Source organism: Equus quagga, chromosome 7, assembly GCF_021613505.1.
Source record: "Equus quagga isolate Etosha38 chromosome 7, UCLA_HA_Equagga_1.0, whole genome shotgun sequence".
In the NCBI taxonomy this organism is placed as follows: domain Eukaryota; kingdom Metazoa; phylum Chordata; class Mammalia; order Perissodactyla; family Equidae; genus Equus; species Equus quagga.
This window is the reverse complement of record NC_060273.1, coordinates 2,723,893-2,742,457: the sequence shown is the minus strand read 5'-3', so window position 1 is coordinate 2,742,457 and position 18,565 is coordinate 2,723,893. Positions and strand designations below refer to the sequence as shown.

Sequence of the window (18,565 nt, the reverse complement as noted above, 5' to 3'; positions counted from 1 at the left end):
AGTCGTCCCGCCCTGGTGTGAGGAGCCGTCGGCCGCAGAGCCCAGCTCGTCTGACCGCCCCAAGGGCTCCCGCGGCCTCCGCCGACCCAGAATCTGGGAATTCGCTGAGCTGCGCCCCGTCCGCCCGCCCCAGGTGAGCCAGACCCAGCGCTGAGGGCTCTCGGGCGGGACCGCCCACCCCTCCTCACTCCCGGCAGCCCCTTGCCCCCTGACAGCCCCTCCCGGATGATCCGCAGCCCCCAGCCCCCTCCCTCAACCCGCTCCGACAGCCCCACCCCCTGTCGGTCGGGGTCCCGCCTGCCCCCCGCTAACCCCTCCCCGCGCCAGCCCCGCCCACCTGCCCTCCGGCCGCCCGGCCACTGCCCTGCCCTCCTGTCCTTTCCGGCCCCCAGTCCCCGTCCCCTTTCACCGGGGAACCCCTCTGCCTCCGCTTTACTCGTCCCTCCGCGGGAAAAGCCCGCCCGCCTTCCATCTACAGCCCCTCCCCCGTGACAGCCCGTCTCCTCCGCTCTGTTGGCCAGGGTTTCCCCACGCCCGCGGAGGCGAATCGGCGGCGGCCCTGCCCCGGAGGAACTCACAGTCTAGCGCGGTAGACCGTGGTCAGCAGGCGTGTCCGGCCTAGTGAGAGGGTGAGGCCCCTGAAAGCTGCGGAGGTCATCCCGGCCTGGCCTCTGCTCAGGGCCACCCCGGATTCACCCGGGAGCCCCTTCTTCCACCTCCCCCCTCCCACTCCCAAAGCTGTCTGGCCAGGGCACTGGTGCTCGAACGTAAGTGACACTGGGATGGTCTGAGAACTGGTTTAAGGTGCAGGTACCTGGTGTCCCCGAATGTGCCAGGACTGGGCCTGGAGGCTGTACTTATAACCAGGGCCTCCGGGGAACCTGACAGCCTGGTTCTTCACTTCCAGAAACCCCTTGGATGAGATTCCTGAGGTGAATAGAGGCAGAGGAAGCCCTGCCCGCTCCCCCCATGTAGGGCGAGTCTTCCAGGCAGGTCCCCCGTCGGGGGTCCCCCCCTCCCCCCTCACTCTCCCAGGGCCTGCAGGGCTCTCTTCAGAGGACTGCTCCCTCTTGTTCCAGTTCCTGCCGCCCCTTGTGCTGGGTATGGCATCTGTTGATACACTGTAGCTTCCTCTCAAATTGGACTCCTCTCTCCCTTTCGTTTCAATTATAACATTATAGCAACTCAACATCCTTTCTATTCCAACACACAAAATCACTTATACCTGCAGAACCAGTGTACTTTGTGTGTTTTTTCAACAACTACTCAGAGCGTTATTTATTATATAACAGGTAGCATTTATTGAGGGATCTGCATGCCAGACGCTGGGCTAAGCCTTCCCTGAGGTCAGTCGTACAGGTCCACAAACCCCTGAGGCCAGGTGTGTATCAGAATTCAAAATGTCTTCAATTTTAGAAAGCCAGTAGGGTGCATATAACATGCGTCTGGGACATCATCCCGTTATCAAACACATTAATGTTTCTGTCAAAAAATATATGAATATTCACACTTAGAGGGAAAACTAGGTCGGGTCAGCTTTTTCTGCCAAATGAGTTTTGTGTGTAGATATCCAGGTGTCCCGGCACCCTTTGCTGAGAAGACTATTCTTCCCCACTGCATTGTTTGGGTACCCTCGTCAAAATCAATTGACAATAAATGTGAAAGTTTATTTCTGAACTCTGTTCTATTCCATTGATCTATATGTCTGTCTTTATGTGAGTACCACACTGTTTTGATTACTCTAGCTTTGTAGTGTTTTGAAATCAGGAAGTGCGAGTCCTCCAACTTTCTTTTGACTATTCTGGATGGAGTGAATTTCCATATGAATTTTAGGATCAGCTTGTCAGTTTCTGCAAAGAAGCCAGCTGGGATTCTGGTAGGGATTGTGCTGAATCTGTAGATCAGTTTGGAAAGTATTGCCATTTTATCTATATTAAGTCTTTGGATCTATGAAGATGTAATGTCTTACCATTTATTTAGATCATCTTTAATTTCTTACAGAAGCTGAGGGAAGAGAGGGAAGCAAGTATGTGTGTATAATGTGTGTTGTATTGACCTTCTTCTTTGCGCCTCTGGTTCTCTTCATTTGTTCCTGTGGGTTCGAGTTTCCATCTAGTGCCGTTTTCTAGTCCATTATAGCTCTGCTCTTATCCGCCTCCTTTGTGCTGTTATTTGCAAGTCAATTACATTGCTCTGTGTTATATGCTTAACAGTACAATTATATACATATTGTTTTATACAGTTGCTTTTTAAATCAACTAAGAGGAGAAATATGCATTTATATTGTCTTTTGTGTTATAGAATCACCTTTACTGATGCTCTTTATTTTTTCGCGTAGATTTGAATTACTGTTTGGGATTATGTGCTTTCAGCCTAAAGAACTTCCTTTAGTTTTTCTTGTAAGCCAGGTTTGTTAGCAATGAATTCTCTCTGCTTTTGTTTATCTGGGAATATCTTTATTTTGCCTTTGTTTTTGAAAGATACTTTTGTTGGGTTTGGATTCTTGGTTGACAGATTTTCTCCCCAGCACTTTGAATATGACATCCCACTTCCTTCTGGCCTCCATTGTTTCTGATGAGAAGTCAGCAGTTAACCTTATGGGGGGGGGGGGGTGCTTGTAAATGATGAGACATTTTTCTCTTGTTGCTCTCAACATTTTCTCCTCGTTTTTGGCTTTCAGTACTTAAATATGATGTGTCTATGTGTGCATCTCTGCATTTATCCTTCTCAAAGGTCATTGACCTTCTTGGCTATGTCAATAGGTTTTTTTAAAATCACATTTGGGAGTTTTCACCCATTATCCCTTAGCATATTTTGCCTGCTCCTTCTCTTCTCTCCTTCTGGTGCACCCGTTATGCATGTGTTGGCATACTTAATGGCATCCTACATTCCTCTGAGGCTCTGCTCCTTTTTCTTCATTCTTTTTTCTCTGTTCTTCAGATTGCATAATCTCTATTGATCTATCTTCAAGTTCACTAATTATTTCTCCTGCCAGTTCAAATCTACTGTCGAATGCCTGCAGTGGATTTTTTTCATTTCAGTTACTGCACTTTCCAGACTCCACAGTTTCCATTTGGTTCTTGTCATAGTTTGTCCCATTATTGATATTGTCTCTTTGGTGAGATGCTGTTGTGCCTGCCTTGACTTGTTTAAGCGTGGTTTCCTTTACTTCTTTGATCATGTTTACAGTGCCTACTTTGAAGGCTTTTTCTGTCAAATCTGACACCTGCTCCCTCTTACAGGAAGTTTCTGCTGTCTGTTTTTTTCCTGTGTGTGGGTCACACTTTCCTGTGTCTTTGCATATCTTATAATTTGTTTGTTGAAAACTGGACATTTTAGATAATATCTTGTAGCAACTGTGGATACTGGTTCCTCACCCCACTCTGGGGCTTGTGACTGTTGTTTGCTTGTTATTTGTTTAGTGACTGGCTGGACCATTGTAGTGACGTCTCTCTTCACTGCAGTGTGGAGCCTCTGACATTGCTTCTCAGAGGGCCCAGCCTTGGCGTGTGCACGGTTACCCTGGGATGCCAATGGTTTTAGGGGGGGCTTTCTTTGTCCTTTCCCTGATCATACCCAGCTGTTAGGCCCCACCACTTGCTGGCTGGTTGCTCTGTCGTCTTTTTTGACAATGCCCTGGGGCATCAATTACTCCATAGACTGATCCAATTGAATTCAGTCTCCTTTAACAGGGTAGCTTTTGAGTTCAGTGTTTGAGGTTTGTTCTGACCCCAGGAAGCTCTTAGCTATTCTTTCCCTGGTTCTCTCTGGCAAACCAGCTGGCCTCTGGTTTAGCTTGTTGCTGATGGAGGTACCAGCATCCCCCTATTTGCCTACCACCAAGATCTCCACTGAATTGAGAACAACTTTAGACTTCAACTTCACACACTCTGTTTCAAATGAAGTCAGTTTTTTAAAGGGAGAGCTTCGGAGCTCTCTATTTTATGAACTGCCTCTCCCCTGGGCAGAATCTCTGAGCTGCAGCCTGGGAGCTGGGCCAGGGACCGTGGTGCCCAGCTGAGTGGCATCACTGCCTTAGCATGTGGGTGTAGCCTCTGGCCTTCTCAGCCTGCCTCTCCCAGTGTGAAACCTCCTTCCGAGGCAGGAGCTGGGGCTGGAGCCAGTGGGCTCCAGTATTCCCAGCCTGCTAGACCTGAGGTCGAGCCTCCGCCCTGCGAGGGGGTTGGTGGAGGAGGGGCCCGCTGTCTGTTGCTGCGCTCGGCTGGGATTTAGCCTCTGCCACTCAGCTGGAAGTGGAGCTCCACGAAATGAGTTGTAGCACCACAACCATGAAAGAGAAAGTGAGAAAGAAACTTTTAGAATTCAGACCTTCTTTTTTCCTTTGGAATTGGAGATAAGGGATGGTGGGCCTGTGTTACTGTCTCCCTGGTGCAGTCTGGGAAGAGGTTACATATTTGAAGGCCCAGCAGCTGGCTGTGAGGAGGCAGGGCTGTATGCCGGCAGACCCTGCCTCGGTGGAACCTGGGCTGGACTGCAGGAGCCTCCAGCCCAGCCCCGTGGTCTCAGCCAATGTGTCTGTGACCTCCAGGCACAGAACTGCTGTGTGCAGATGTGTATGTATTTTTCCTCTGCCTTTTCCCGGCAGGTGCTCGTGTCCCCAACGGCCTCCATGTTTAAAGCAGGACGTGCGTGCAGAGTAGACGCGGCTCCCTTCCACAGCCCCTTGGGGGCCACAGGCCCAGGCGCTGTTTGAGTGGACACACTGTTCTGTCCTCTGCCCCCTGGGGCGTCCTGTGCCGGCCATGCCTGTGCCCACAGAGGGCACCCCGCCACCCTTGAGTGGCACCCCGGTCCCAGTCCCAGCCTACTTCCGCCACGCAGAACCCGGCTTCTCCCTCAAGAGGCCCCGGGGGCTCAGTCGGAGCCTCCCACCCCGGCCTCCTGCCAAGGGCAGCATCCCTCTCAGCCGCCTCTTCCCCCCTCGGCTCCCGGGCTGGCAGCGGCTCGAGCCCCGGAGAGTGTCGTTCCGAGGCGAGGCCTCCGAGACCCTGCAGAGCCCCGGCTATGACCCGAGGCGGCCAGAGTCCTTCTTCCAGCAGAGTTTCCAGAGGCTTGGCCGCCTGGGCCGCGGCTCTTACGGAGAAGTCTTCAAGGTGAGTGGGGGGATAGCTCCTGTGCCTGTCTGGGGCCCCCTGCATTCCCCCAACCTGGATGGCACAGCATCTTGGGCAGCCTGTTCCCTTTCTCTGCCCTGACAACCTGCCTCTCACGGGTGGACAGGCTCCCCTCCCTGGTGCTTGATTCGGCTGCTTTCTCATCCCCCCCAGGCCTGTCCGAGGGCCCCCTCAGTGCACACTCTCCCTCGGTCCAGGGCCTGGCACACCATGCTGGAGCTCCTGGCTGCCATCTCTCCTCCCACCCTGGAGCCAGCTGCGCTGGGGTCTTGGCAAACCCTGCCCAGCCGCTGTAGCCAGCCCCCCGAGGGCAGTATAACCCCTGTCCCGCCAGCCCCCAGGCCAGCAGGCACTTAGGCTACACCCTCCATGCCACCTTTATTTTACTTAAAGTATATTTTCCAATCATTTATATTTCCTTTAAATGGTAGTTTTCCTTACACAAGTACTACATAAAGACAATTTTGTTATTAAAAAATACAAACAACATAGACCCCTCAATCAGCTCTCCTTCTCGGTGGAAACCACTGTGCTTCTCAGGTGACCATCCTTCCTTCCAGACCTTTCTCTATACATCTCTAGAATGGACGATATAGAGACAAACCCATTCTCTTTTCTACACAGCAGATCACACTGCCTGTGTTGTTCTGTACCCAGCATTTCTCACTTATTGCGTCCTAGAGGCCGTCCTGGATCAGTGCTCAGAGGTCCACCCCACTTCTTCCCGCGGTCGGTCTCTGGCGAACCAGCCCCAGGGGGAGGTGTGTCCAGTTTTGCTGTTACACGTGCAGGGTCTCTCTAAGGCAGATACCATGCTGCGCCTCCTGCACATGGGAAATCTTAATAGAATCTGCTGGATCATCCTCCTACATGGTTGTGCCACCTCCCACCCTATCTGTGGGCTCCACTTCCCTTCCAGGTGCGCTCCAAGGAAGACGGTCGTCTTTATGCAGTAAAGCGCTCCATGTCACCATTCCGGGGCCCCAAGGACCGGGCCCGCAAGCTGGCCGAGGTCGGTGGCCATGAGAAGGTGGGGCAGCACCCGCGCTGCGTGCGGCTAGAGCAAGCCTGGGAGGAGGGCGGCATCCTGTACCTGCAGACGGAGCTGTGCGGGCCCAGCCTGCAGCAGCACTGTGAGGCCTGGGGCGCCAGCCTGCCTGAGGCCCAGGTCTGGGGCTACCTGCGGGACACCCTGCTTGCCCTCGCTCACCTGCACGGCCAAGGCCTGGTCCACCTTGACGTCAAGCCTGCCAATATCTTCCTGGGGCCCCGGGGCCGCTGCAAACTGGGTGACTTTGGGTTGCTGGTGGAGCTGGGTGCGTCTGGAGCTGGTGAGGCCCAGGAGGGAGACCCCCGCTACATGGCACCTGAGCTGCTGCAGGGCTCCTACGGGACGGCGGCGGACGTGTTCAGGTGAGGGCTGGGACGTGGGAAGCCTTTGGTGGGGTGGGGAGGAGGGAGGGTCAGCAGAGAGAGGGAAGACTATCCTAGGCCAAAGTCAGGAAGACTTGGCTCCAGGCTGGGAGACATTGCACTGCGCGGTGGCGGCCCCACCCTCTAGTTGAGGGGGCTCTGCAGAGTCTGGCTGTCTAAGCAGCAAACCCTCTGGAGCCACTTAATGTAGATTCACCCATCTCACCATGCCTCCATAGGAGGGACTATTATCGCTCCATTTACAGGTGACCAGGCACAGGGGGGTTACAGGACTCGCCTGCCCGAGGTCCACAGTTAGCAGCTGGTGAGCTGGCTTCCATGAGTCATGCTGGTAACCACTGCTCTGCCTCTAACAGCGGTTGGAATCCAGCCATATCAACCAGAATGCTAATAGCCACAGGAACCACAGTGACTGTCCAGTGGGGGGTGGTGGGAGGACTCACCACTGGGGCATGTGGGCTGTGCTAAGCATAGTATCCATGCACCATGATGTGGTCCCCATCATTGGCCCTGCAGGGGCCTTTTCAGGGCCCTGAGCCCCTCCCCCACTTTCCCAGCTCATGGTAGAAGACAGCAATCCTTTCCTACCCTCTTCTTGGGGGCAGCCTGGGGCTCTGGGGTCTGTGTCCCGAGGCCGAACCTGCTCTTCTTCTGTCCCTGTCTCCGTCCCTCCCAGTCTGGGTCTCACCATCCTGGAAGTGGCATGCAACATGGAGCTGCCGCATGGTGGAAAGGGCTGGCAGCAGCTGCGCCAGGGCTACCTGCCCCCTGAGTTCACTGCCAGTGAGTGGGGGGCAAAGATGGGCGGGACATGCTGCCACTGGGAGGACAGGCTCCTGTGGGAGGGAATGGCTGGCAGTGGTGGACTGCTGGGCTCAGGGCCCAGTCACCCCTGATGTGGCCCTGCCCCACGGACAGGCCTGTCTTCTGAGCTGCGTTCTGTCCTTGTCATGATGCTGGAGCCTGACCCCAAGCTGCGAGCCACAGCGGAGGCCCTGCTGGCCCTGCCTATGCTCCGGCAGCCACGGCCCTGGAGCGTCCTGTGGTACATGGCTGCCGAAGCCCTGAGTCGAGGGTGGGCCCTGTGGCAGGTAAGCTGGGCGAAGGTGACAGGCTGCCCCGCCCTGCTCCCGGCCCCAGGGTCTACCCAGCTTCCTTCGGCCCCCTGTCCCCACAGACCCTGCTGGCCCTGCTGTGCTGGCTCTGGCACGGGCTGGCTCACCCTGCCAGCTGGCTGCAGCCTCCGGGCCCGCCGGCCACCCCACCTGGCTCGCCGCCCTGCAGCCTCCTCCTGGACAGCAGCCTTTCCAGCAACTGGGATGACGAGAGCATAGGGTGGGTGAGATGTGGACGAACATGGACGGGGATCAGAGGAGATGGGCTGTCATCGTGGCCAAACTCCACACCCGAGACCCAGGACCCATAGAGATTAGTGGTGAACCGAGACTCCTCCCACAGACCTGGCCCCCATCACACCCCGGGAAGGGACCCAAGGCTGGTGCGGCCTGGCCTAGTTTGAATGCAGCTGTTTCTTCTAAGCTCAGCACGTGGGACGGCCGCTGTGCAGAGCCCAGCAGAGTTGGCAACTTCACACTTAGGCACTGCCACACAGGGAGCAGTGCAAGGGTCCTGGCTCCCACCCCAGTACCCCAATAGAGGCTGCCAGTGCCCAAGGACAAGGCCTTGTTCTTCCTCTCAGGGGACAAAGCCCTCAGAGCCTGGCAAGCCACCCCCGTGCCCCAGAAGGAATTCCTTAGTCCCAGGTGCCTGGTGGCCAAGTGAGAGGCTATAATTAAGAAACTGCTGCAAAGGAAAACCACATGCTCAGGGCGGACGGCTCTCAGAGGAATCACACCATTAACCCAGGCCTTACGAAATGTCACCCCGTCACCATGGGGGCACTTTATAGCAGGCACGAAGTGCCAAACAAGCTTCATTTACCACAAGTTCACATCAAAGCCAGCTCTGTTGAAGCCCATGTGTTCTGAGAACAGAGGTAGCCTTTGAGCTTAGTCAGGTGGCCTTTAAAAGTTGTGAAAGTGCACCACGCTTCTGTTGTCCCCAACTGTGGCCCCTTGCCCTTGGCAGGAGGGAGCCTGGAGCCTGCACGGGGACCAGGTTGGCCTTGCTGCTCTCACCCAGCTGTGGCCTCCCTGTGCGCTCCTCACTGCTTGACACCCCACTTCTCTTGCCAACCCTGTGTGCAGGCCCTCACTCTTTCCAGAGGCTGTCCTAGCCAGGGCTGCCGGGACCACCTCTACCCCCTGCAGCAGCTCCCCTGCCCCCCGAAGCAGGTACACACTGAGGTGAGCAGGACCAGGGTCCAGGGGCTGCGAAGGAGTGGCTTTTGGATCCTGAATGTCATTTCTCTCTCTCTTCCCTTCCCCCCAGGGATGGCCTGGACCTAAGTGACACTGACTCAGAGCCCCCTCGGGGCTCCTTCCCCTCCTTTGAGCCTCGGAACCTCCTCAGCCTCTTTGAGGACTCACTGGGCCCAACCTGAGTCCCGGGGCCCAGGCTTGGCGCTTTTAACCTTTTAGCTCCTCCTCCCTTCTTCCCAGAGGCTGAGGTCCCTCTGGGAACTCGAGTGGTCCCTTCTTCCTGGCCACATCTAATAAAAGGTATTTGAATCTTGGGAGCACCCAAGCTTGCTTGCGTGGCAATACAGCATTTCCTGCCCCTTTTATTGTCATCACCTGGAGTCTGAGACCCCCAGGATGGGCCGAAGCTGAGCCCTGCTGCAGGGCCCTGGGGCCCCAGGCTGGCAGACTGCAGCTGGGAGCCACTTCCTGAGCAGGGCGTCCCCAGGGGGTGGGTGGAGCCTTCAGAGCATGGCAGTCAAGGTGGAGGGTGGGCCCTCAGCCCAGTAGGGCTGAGTTCAGGGCCACTCAGCTCTACGTCTATGCCAGTTGCCTAGGAAAAAACTGGTCCTGGGATAATGGTTAGTCTTGCTGCCCAAATTCCTCCCTCCATAGTCTCTGGACAGAAGGCAGAAGGGTTGGGGGAGCCTCAGCCTACTGGGAGGGTGGGCCTTCAGGGCAGAAAGTGGAGGTCAGGAAGCATGGGCTGGAGGCTGGGCCCAGCACCTTTCGAGGTGTCTCATGGGAGGGTCTGAGAAGGGGCAGGGTGGGGTGATGGTTCTGGGCTGGCAGGATACCCACTGTTAGAGAGACATGAGCCCAGAGTCCCTCTGGCTCAACCCTCACAGGTCACAGAGGGTAAACTGAGGCTTAGAGAAGGAAAGGTTTCCTTCCAGCCTCCACAGGAAGACAGAACCCTGGAGGAAGGCGGGGAGGGGAAGCTGGAGTTCCAAGGCCAGGCAGGAAAGGCTAATCCACAGGAAAAAAGGGATCAACAGGCTCCCAGGTAGGAAGTCCTGTTTGCTGGAAACATTCAGGGAGCCAGCTCATTGTGGACCAGTAGGAAGGAAGCACAGTGGTGTTGGCCCTAGAAGACTGGGCAGGCTGGCCTGGCGGGTAGGGGGTGGCTCAGTCCGGTGGGCAGGCGTGGCGGGCAGCCCAGAGCAGGTCGGGCACAACGCCGGCGTGCAGCTGGAGGATGGAGCCCACGCTGAGCAGATGCATGATCTGGTGCGAGTTGCCCCAGTAGTCGAAGCGGCCAGGCCCCCAGCGCTCTGGCAGGCGGGCCACGTTCACCAGCCCCCCAAGCAGTGCCAGTGCATCCATGCGCAGGTAGCAGGGCAGGGAGCCAGGAGCTCCAGAGCCCAGCCCCACTCCCCGGGCCCCAAACACCAGGAGGCGGGCACTGGCCTGCCAACCAAAGGCACGGAGCCGGGCACTGGTGGAGGGGGCGGTGAGGGCCCGCCAGCCAGCCACACCTGACAGCACGGTGTAGCCCACCAGGGCAGCAGGGCGGAGCCAGGGCCTGCAGGCCAGGGTGCAGTGGATGATGGGCAGGGCCCCTGCACAGAGGAGAGAGGCAGGAGAGGGCGCATCAGTGTGGGGGTCAGCCTACCCTTTCACCCAGGGCTCACATGAGCATCCCCTGCCTCCCCTCCCCAGTTGCCCCCCAGTTCCCATCCTTCGAGCCCCCTCCCCCATCCCTTGGCTCACCAAGGGTGTTGACGAGGCAGACTCCACACATATCTAGGGCAAGGAGCCGGGTGTACACAGGGCTGCCCCCTTGGTGGCACATGAAGAGGTGATAGAGCACAGAGCCTGCTGGGGGTGCCAGGCAGGCCACACAGTGTGTGCCCCACAGCCAGCCGTCCTTGCCCAGCTGACCCCAGGGCATGGTCATCGGCAGTAGCACAAGGAAGCCCAGCAGGGCCAGCCCTGGGGGAGGGAGACAGTCACCGGTGAGAGCACTTCAGCACTGGGGGCAGATCACGTTCTCAGAGTCCAGTCTGGAGACAACACCAGGGCTGAGAGCAAGGCAGGTCTTGACAACGCCGTTAGCCGACTCTCCACTGGGCCTTGGATAGAGGCCGGCCGTGGGCTCTCTGTAACTTACTTGGCAGAGCTCACGATGTTCTGGGAAGTAGAGACCATTGTCCCCACTTTGCAGGCGAGGACACTGAGTAGCCTGCCCCAGGTGACCCCAGCAAGTAAGCGATGAAAGCAGGATGGAGCCTGGACAGTCTGACTCCCAGCTGCTCTCAGCCCTGCAGCCACATCACCTCTCCTGAAAGCAGGGGTCCCCAACCCCCAAACCTGGCCTCTGTGTGTCAGCAGAAGCCAGAAGGAGGCGTCACCCAAAGCTGAATTCTCAACAGGACATGTGGCAATAATGCCAGATTCCAGAGCTGCTTAGCGTGCTGTGCCCAACCCCTATGTCCTCTCCGCTCCACAAGTGACCAGAGAGACGGAGGTTTCAGGCCTTTTTCTGTTCCAGAAAGGTGAGGCCAGGCAGGGGAAGGGGGCTGAAAGGAACTTGTTCTGTCTCGCCAGGCACCTCCTCTGGGAGCTCTGTTCCTCCCAGCCCAGCCCTCCAGGGTCATGCCTACCCGCTGGTGCCGGCCCTCTGGCACTGCCCTCACAGGGGTCAAAAGGCAGACACAGCAGGCTGGGGCCCCCGGCTGCCCTCTTCGAAGGGTCTGGCCAGACCACCGTCCCCCAGTGGGGCAGGTACCAAGGCTGGGCCCAGCTCGCTCAGGGCCCCTCTCTGGCTGGGGCAGGCCAAGGACAGTCAGGGCTGTGTCAGCAGAGCCCGGCGGGACGCGAGGAGGGGCCCGGCGCCTGCGGGGGGCGGGGGGAAGGAGCCGCCACCAGGCGTAGCCTGGTGCATGGGTTGCTCCGGGCGGGGGCGGCAGGGTGGCCGCGCGAGGAGGGGCCGGAGCCTGGCTTCTCCTGGGCTCCTACTCGCCGGTATCAACACCCATCTCCGGGAAGGGCGCTGGCGGGGAAGGGTGCCCAGGGCGCCGGGATTACGAAGGGGCTGGACACCAGGCTCTTCTCCCCAGGGCTCAGAGGGATTAAGCGGACTTGGTCCCCCACTCTGCTTCCCTTGCCTGCCCCGGGGGCCCCTCAGGGGTAGCGGAAGCTGGCAGCGCCATCCGGGACAATGGCAGCTTTGTCACCGCGGTTCCTGGCCGTGCCAGGGCCGGGGCAGCCCAGGACCTGGGCGCTGGGGCGCTCTTCGGCCTTCGGGCCCCCAGCCCGGCGCGGGCACGGCTGCCGCGGGAGGGCGATGCGGGGCGCGGCTCACCGTGCGTGTAGATGTTGCCCAGCTCGTTGTGCAGGTAGAAGAGGCTGCGCAGGCAGCCCGAGCCGCTGCTGGCTGGCCGGTAGCCTGTCAGCACGAACTTGTTGAATTGCAGGTGGGGTGGCGAGCTGGCCCAGTCCAGCAGGCGCGGTCCCCCCAGGAACGCCATGGCCCGGCGCCGTGCGGGCGGCCTGAGCTCCTCTTGCCCCGGAGCCGCCTCCTCAGTGGGGCCGTAGCACCCGGAGGCTCATCTCGGCGCCCGCCGCCGCCCAGCGCTCGGTCCGCGCACGCGCCGGCCTGGGGGTCCCGGCCTGCGCCCCTCCTGCGCTGCGCACGCGCGGGTCCCGCGCCCCGGCACCGGAGGCTGGGAACAAGCCTGGCGCCTGAGCGCAGTGCGGCTGGCTCCGCCGGGGCAGGCGCGACACAAGGAAGTCTTATGTTGGCCGCGGCAGCCGCCAGTAGTCCCTCCGCAGCCCGGAGGACGGGCGCGGCCGGACGCGGGTGGGGACGCCAGGCTCCGCCCCAGCTGCTCGCCCCCGCCATCCCGCCAACCTTTCGTGCGCTGGGCTCCTGATGTCGACACTGCGAGGACCAATGGGCGATGCTGGCGGCGAGGCCCCGCCCCGCGGACGCCCAGGCCTTCACCCTCTTAGCATAATCTATGCGGCCCAGACTTATTTGCATGGGGTGGCTGTTGGCTTGGGACCCGACGTTCTAAGTCCCGGTGGCTCTGCCAGAGTGACCCCGACGCCTCGCGTCCCCCCGCAGTGTGGGCCCGGGCTTTCCGCGCGACCCACACGTCGACGCACTCCTGGGCACTCACTGTCCAGGGCACAGCCCCACCACCCAGCCCCACCCCGCTGCCCGGGCTCTGTCCAAGGTGCTGCCGGCCCCGGACGTTTGGACCGGTCAGGTCTGGAGCCGGCGCGCCCCCACTCCAGGGCTGATCTCTCCAACAGCCCGACTCCTCCGGAGCGCAGGAAGGCGCGCTGAGATGCCCGGGCCTCAGGCTTCTTCGAACTTGGGCTCTGCCAAACTCGCTCCCCGTTACCGCCCACATGGCGCACCACCCAGGACAGGCAGGAAACGGAAGGGAAGAGAGAGGGCCAGGGGAGAAAAGTGGGTCCCCGCCCAGGTTGATCCTAAAGAGGGCCCAGGAAGGCATCCCATTTTGTGCGTAACCCCACCCACAACCCGCCTCCTCCTCCTCCCTTCTCCAGGACGCGCCCACCCATCCTTCAGTCTCCGGGGCTTTTCAGTCCTTTGCATTCCAGGAGGGTCCGAGAAGTCTTTGCTTGGAATGCCCTTAATTTGCATGGACACACCCAACCCTTGGCTCCAGCAGCCTCATTAACACAGCCTTTCCCACCACGTGAGAACTTGGTGGAGTCCTGTACCAAAATAGGTCCTTTATTCAAAGTCTATGGCTGGTCTTTTGACCACTTTTGTTGACCTCTCACATTTCACTTAGGGCAGCAGTCCAGGACCACTCCAAGAGGGGCTCAAAGACCCTTGAAATCAGAGACCCCGGTATCAAGGTCTATGAGGAGGGGAGCCGGATTCCTTTTGCCCTTTGGCCTCGACCACCTGGAATCCGAGGATCAAGCCAAGTTCCCAATAATAGCACCAGATGCTTCCTGCCCGACGTCTGGCCTCCGCGAGGTAACCAGAGGCCGAGCTACCCTTAAAGGGGCGGAGGACCAAGGTAGAGTGTGGCATAGCATCTCAGGTGTCCATTCCGCTGGCCGAGGGTCCCGTGGACCCTGGGGGTCCCGAGTCAGAGAGCAGAGATGAGTGAGCGCAGGGAACTCTGGCTGGAGGCGCTAAGGGGCCGGTAAGTCGTGGCTAGACCCTCAGCCTGGGGGTCTCCGGGGGGACAGGGCAGGGCTACTCCTCGAGGCCGACGGTACCACACGGCCCAGCTTCTCCCAGGGCCTCGGGAAGGACCCAATGCTGGGGGCCCTTTTCCCGGAGTCAGCAGACAGTTCCTAGAGAGACAGCAGAGGTCAGCCCAACCCCTGACCAATCTCACCTCCAGCATCCTGCACTGGCCTGCGATCCTGCGCGAGATTCCCTGTGTGGCCCCAAGGCCTCATCCTTCAAGAACCCAGGAGTTCCTCCCAGCCCCGTTCCCCTCGTGGCCCTAGCTTCCCACCAGGGACCCCGCGCCCAGGGCACCGAGGCGTCAGGTCCCGGGCTGGGTCCGCCCTCGAGCCCTGCCCCAGCGCGCGCACCGTCGGCGCAGCAGGCGCAGGAGCGACAGCAGCAGCAGCAGCAGCACTGAGACGGCCGTCACCGTCGAGAAGACCCGGGCTGCGGGCACACGGGTCCAGTGAGGACAAGGGTCCGGAGGGGCCGCTCCCCAAGCTCCCTCCCGCCTCGCACGCCCGCTCGCCTCACCCCCCATCGCAGCCTCCGGAGCCCCAGGCCGGGGGCTGCAGCTCACGTTGGCCCCTTCGAGGGGCGCTGCGGGGGTCTGGGCAGAGCCCCTGGGGGTCGCCCGGTCCTCGGCAGCGTCCTGCAGCCCTGCGGAGAGGGGTGTGAAGCAGGGTGGCGGGGGAGCTGGCGGAGGGGGGTCGGGCGGGGCCTCACCGCGGTAGGTGAGCGCGAAGCCCTGCGCGTGGCCGCGCGCGTCGCTGCGGAAGGTGAGCAGCAGCGAGGCAGCGCGCAGGCGCAGCGGCCCGGGCGGCGGCGGGCGGGCGCCGTCGAAGGCGCGGAGCAGGCGGCCCGAGGCGGCGTCGCGCAGCTCCAGCCGGTCGCGCGGGTCGGCCAGCTCGAAGAGGCGGAAGGTGAGCTCCAGCGCGGCACCCGGCGGGCCCAGCGCCCAGCTGCAGTTCCGGTCCGGCCCGTACTCATCCGGGAAGTCCGGGGAGTAGATGACGCCCTGAGGTGCGGTCCAGTTCCCCTGGCAGGAGCCCACGGACACTGTGGGCGGGGCCGGCGGTCAGAACCCGGCCCCGGGCTCTCCCCTCACGGGGCGGGGCCTCACGCTGGAGCCCCGCCCCCCGCGGCTAGGCCCCGCCCCCAGGCTGGCCCCACTGCCTCGGCGGGCCCCCTCCAGCCGCTTCCTTAGGCCCCGCCCCACGCTATTAATCCCCTCCTGGGGGCCCGCCCTCACCCAGACCCCGCCCTCGGCCCCCAGCCTGGTCCTCTTCGGGCCCCGCCCCCAGCCTACTGCCTCCGGGTCCCAGATTCCGCTCCCTATCGGGTCACCGCGCTCAGGGTCCCACCCAGACTCCTCCCCTCACCCAGGTCCCTCATCCCCGCCCACTTCTCACCTTCGTAGATGCCCAGGCGCCCGTCGCCGCCGCACAGCTGGCCCGGGTGGCCAAAGCAGATCTGGTCACAGTCGGTGGCCGGGGCCGGGCGTCCCCGGGCCAGGTCGCTTTCAGAGCCACAGAAACAGGCGTAGCCAGCCTCCACGCCCGCCAGCTGGGGGCACAGACCCGGTGACCCCAGAGGCAGGGAGCGAGATAGGGGTGGGGTGGTGGAAGCCAGGGGTAAGGGTCGCAAATGGGAATCGGGCTGGACGTTCAGCAGTCAGTGTCAAGGTTTGGCGTCAGAGTCGGGAGTTGATGTGGGTCCTGAGGTCAAGGTCGGGGGTCACTGGTCGGGGCCGGCGGGCAATACCTGGTAGCCCTTCATGCGGCAGAAGCGAAGGCACACCTGGACCGTGAGCTTGGTTGAGGTGCCACTGGGGCCGCTGAGGGCCGGGGGTGCCCCCGAGTCCACGAAGCAGCCCAGGTACCCGGGCACTGAGGGGGCAGCGGAGTCGGGCTCTGTCACACGCCTCCGAAAGCCAACTCCCTCGGGCAGCCGCGCGGTCCCACCCTCGTCCAGCCGGGCCCACTCACTGTGGCACGTGGGGATGTCGCAGTAGCGCCAGTAGATGCCCTCCTCCGTCTCGGCCACGTAGCACCATGGCTGCACGTCACCATCTGGGTTCCTGCGAGAGGGGGAGAAGTGATCGGAAGCCCACAGCCCCAAGAGCCACGAATCCCGGGCCGCGCCCCACGGCCTATTCGGAAACTGGCCCCGTGTGTGTTGGAGGTTATTTGAGCGCTCCTCTCCGTCCTCGCACGAATTCTGGTTTGCTCCACGTGCTTCTGGATGTCGACTTCTGAGCAGGCCGTGGGAAGCCATTAAAGGGGCCCTGAGGGCTGATTTTAGGGCTTCAGCTGTTGCTAGGACGAGACGTAGTGTATGAGGACTTTGAGGCCATCTGTAGTGTTCGCCCCCCACCCAGCCATGGGCCTCGGCCACGTCCCTTGCGGTTCAGCAGAGAAGTGCCCTTCGGCTGCGCTGGGGCTCTGCCGCTCCAGACAGCAGACGTGGCTCTAAGCCCCCAGTCCCTCGGTCACAGCCAGTAGAAGCCGCGCGAAGAAGTGGTAGAGCAAGAGCCCACCCAGCCCCTCACCCCAGGGCTCGCCTCTAACTAGATCGTGCCCGCACAAGCCCCTTGGGCGCCCAGCACTGGCCCTGGGCTCCTGGCCCTGCGTCAGGCTCTCAAGAAGTTGGGCACGAAAGGCCAGACCCCACGGCCGAGGACTATCCCAGCTCCCAACCCCGCCCCCAGCGCAGGCTAGGCCCGCCCCTCGCTTAGGCTCCGCCTCCAGACCCTCCTGGCGGACCCCTTACTCGCCCAGTGGAGACCTCAGCCCCGCCCACACGGAGGCCCCGCCCCAGTACAGGCCCCGCCCCTGCCCCGCCCCTCACCGACAGAAGTTGTGCGCGCCCAGCCCCCAGCGGCCCTGGGGGTCGCTGGCGCTGCTGTAGCTGTGCTGCTGCGTCTGGTCCCAGAAGAGGCAGGGCCGGCCGGCCCCGCGTGGGCCTGTACGGTTCTGGTGGCCGCGGTAGTCGGCGCCATTCACCTGGAAGCACTCGGACAGGCCTGCACGGCGACGGCGGGGTCTGGGGAGGTCTGGACCCTCGCCCGGCATCCTCATCCGCCGACGCCAACTCCCGCTTCGCTCCCCAGCCAGTGTCCCCGGCGCCCGCAGGGCTTGGGCTGCTCAGCTGCTCCCGCCACCTGCTCTGTCCCCTCCCCAGCCTCGGGACCCAGGTCCTAGGAGCAGAGGAGGTGGAGGGAGTGGTGACCACGGCCCAGTCGCCGGGCTGGGACTCACCTGGGCTATGCAGGCTCCCTGCGGAGGTCCCGCGTGGCGGCAGCAGTGGGCGGAGGAGGAGGAGGAGGAGGAGGAGGCCCTGCCGGGCCCGTGTCCCCATCGCCCCAAACCAAGGAGAGGTAGCCCTGGCCCACACACGGCGCGTGCCACCCCCGGGGTCGCTTCGGGGTCTCCCAGGCCACATGGTGGACGTTGTCCCCTGACCGTCTATCCTCGTCCCACTCTGGGCAGCGCTCTCCGTCTGGGGCGGGGGAAATAGCTCCGGGGTTATTTGCCTCCCAGGGTTTCTGCCCCGGAGGCGTCTCTCTGTCCCTGTCCCTACTGGGGGTTTCCCCGAGGGTGGTCTCTGGCCAGGGGCGTTCTCCGTCTCTGCCTCTCCGTACTCGGGGTTGTGCCTCGGCCTCCACAGCCGCCCCTTCCCGCTGCGCCTCGCTCTCTGAGTCTCCCTCGCCCAGGTCTCTAACGCGCTGGCTCCTGCCCCCGTCGCGTCCCTCCGCGGGTCCCTCCCCCCTGGGTCCCTCCCTCCCCATCCCATCCCCCGAGGCCGGGAAGCTCCGCCCGAGACTGGAGCCGAGGCAGCAGGTCCAGACGCCTCCCACGCCCGCCTCCCCCACCTCGTCTGGGGACCCTCGGCGTCCCGGCGCGCGCCTCCCCGCCCCCTCCCCCTCTCAGGGTCGGTGCAGGTTCTAGAGGGAGTGTGTGGAGGAGGCCAGGCCAGGCTGGTGGACAGAAGGACCCTAATGGGGGACATACAGGACCTACTGGCGAGGCCCCCAGGATACCCCGGAGTCTCCCGCTCACAGGCACTCTAGAACGAAGAGCACGCACGTACTCCCACTCAGTCTCCCATTCATCGTCAGACGCTCACACGCACACCCTCTATCGGATCCTCACACCCCTCCCTCCGCAGGTCCCGACGCCTCTCGCCTGACGGTGGAAGTGCCACTCCCTGCCCCCCGCACCCGCGAGACAGGCGGGAATGGTGGATGCTCAGTCCTGGACAGGCAGGGGCAGCTGGTGTCTGGGGAGGAAGGCAGCTGCGCCCGTGGTCCCAGCCTGTCCTCTCCTCTCCTCCCCCTTCTCTTCCTGGGACCCCTAGCCCAGGCTCGCCGGAGCCCTCGCAGCGCTGAGGAATTCCCCCAGCGGTGCCCCCCAACCTGGCGGGGGAGGGGGAGGGGAGCAGGCCCAGGCAGGCGTGGGGGGAAA

At 61.5% G+C, this 18,565-nt stretch overlaps 3 protein-coding genes across 10 annotated transcripts; 1 reads left to right on the top strand and 2 right to left on the bottom strand.

The window, feature by feature from the left end:
* PKMYT1 (protein kinase, membrane associated tyrosine/threonine 1) lies at positions 1-9,072 on the top strand. 3 transcript variants are annotated; one of them, XM_046667538.1, is made up of 10 exons: positions 1-133; positions 522-629; positions 1,293-1,381; positions 4,607-5,114; positions 6,055-6,548; positions 7,246-7,352; positions 7,488-7,660; positions 7,747-7,904; positions 8,777-8,875; positions 8,961-9,072. In XM_046667538.1, the coding sequence occupies exons 4-10, from the start codon at positions 4,764-4,766 to the stop codon at positions 9,070-9,072; spliced, it is 1,494 nt and encodes a 497-aa protein (XP_046523494.1). In that variant the 5' UTR covers positions 1-133; positions 522-629; positions 1,293-1,381; positions 4,607-4,763. The 3 variants fall into 3 exon arrangements, with proteins under 3 accessions (XP_046523494.1, XP_046523493.1, XP_046523495.1); XM_046667537.1 differs by lacking the exon at positions 1,293-1,381; XM_046667539.1 differs by lacking the exons at positions 1-133; positions 522-629; positions 1,293-1,381 and adding an exon at positions 645-767.
* Positions 8,348-12,929, bottom strand: PAQR4 (progestin and adipoQ receptor family member 4). The gene is made up of 3 exons (XM_046667541.1): positions 12,237-12,929; positions 10,643-10,864; positions 8,348-10,491 (listed from the first exon to the last, which is right to left on the bottom strand). Exons 1-3 carry the CDS (start codon positions 12,400-12,402, stop codon positions 10,058-10,060), a joined length of 822 nt encoding a protein of 273 aa, XP_046523497.1. The 5' UTR covers positions 12,403-12,929; the 3' UTR covers positions 8,348-10,057.
* Positions 12,930-14,010: 1,081 nt separating this feature from the next.
* Positions 14,011-17,916, bottom strand: KREMEN2 (kringle containing transmembrane protein 2). Of its 6 annotated transcripts, XM_046667284.1 has the most exons (8): positions 17,360-17,916; positions 16,950-17,124; positions 16,088-16,179; positions 15,864-15,988; positions 15,512-15,665; positions 14,634-15,158; positions 14,468-14,546; positions 14,011-14,221 (listed from the first exon to the last, which is right to left on the bottom strand). In XM_046667284.1, exons 1-8 carry the CDS (start codon positions 17,892-17,894, stop codon positions 14,011-14,013), a joined length of 1,896 nt encoding a protein of 631 aa, XP_046523240.1. In that variant the 5' UTR covers positions 17,895-17,916. The 6 variants fall into 6 exon arrangements, with proteins under 6 accessions (XP_046523240.1, XP_046523242.1, XP_046523239.1 ...); XM_046667286.1 differs by having other exon boundaries at positions 15,864-16,417; XM_046667283.1 differs by having other exon boundaries at positions 15,864-16,179.
* Between the last annotated feature and the right edge of the window lie 649 nt (positions 17,917-18,565).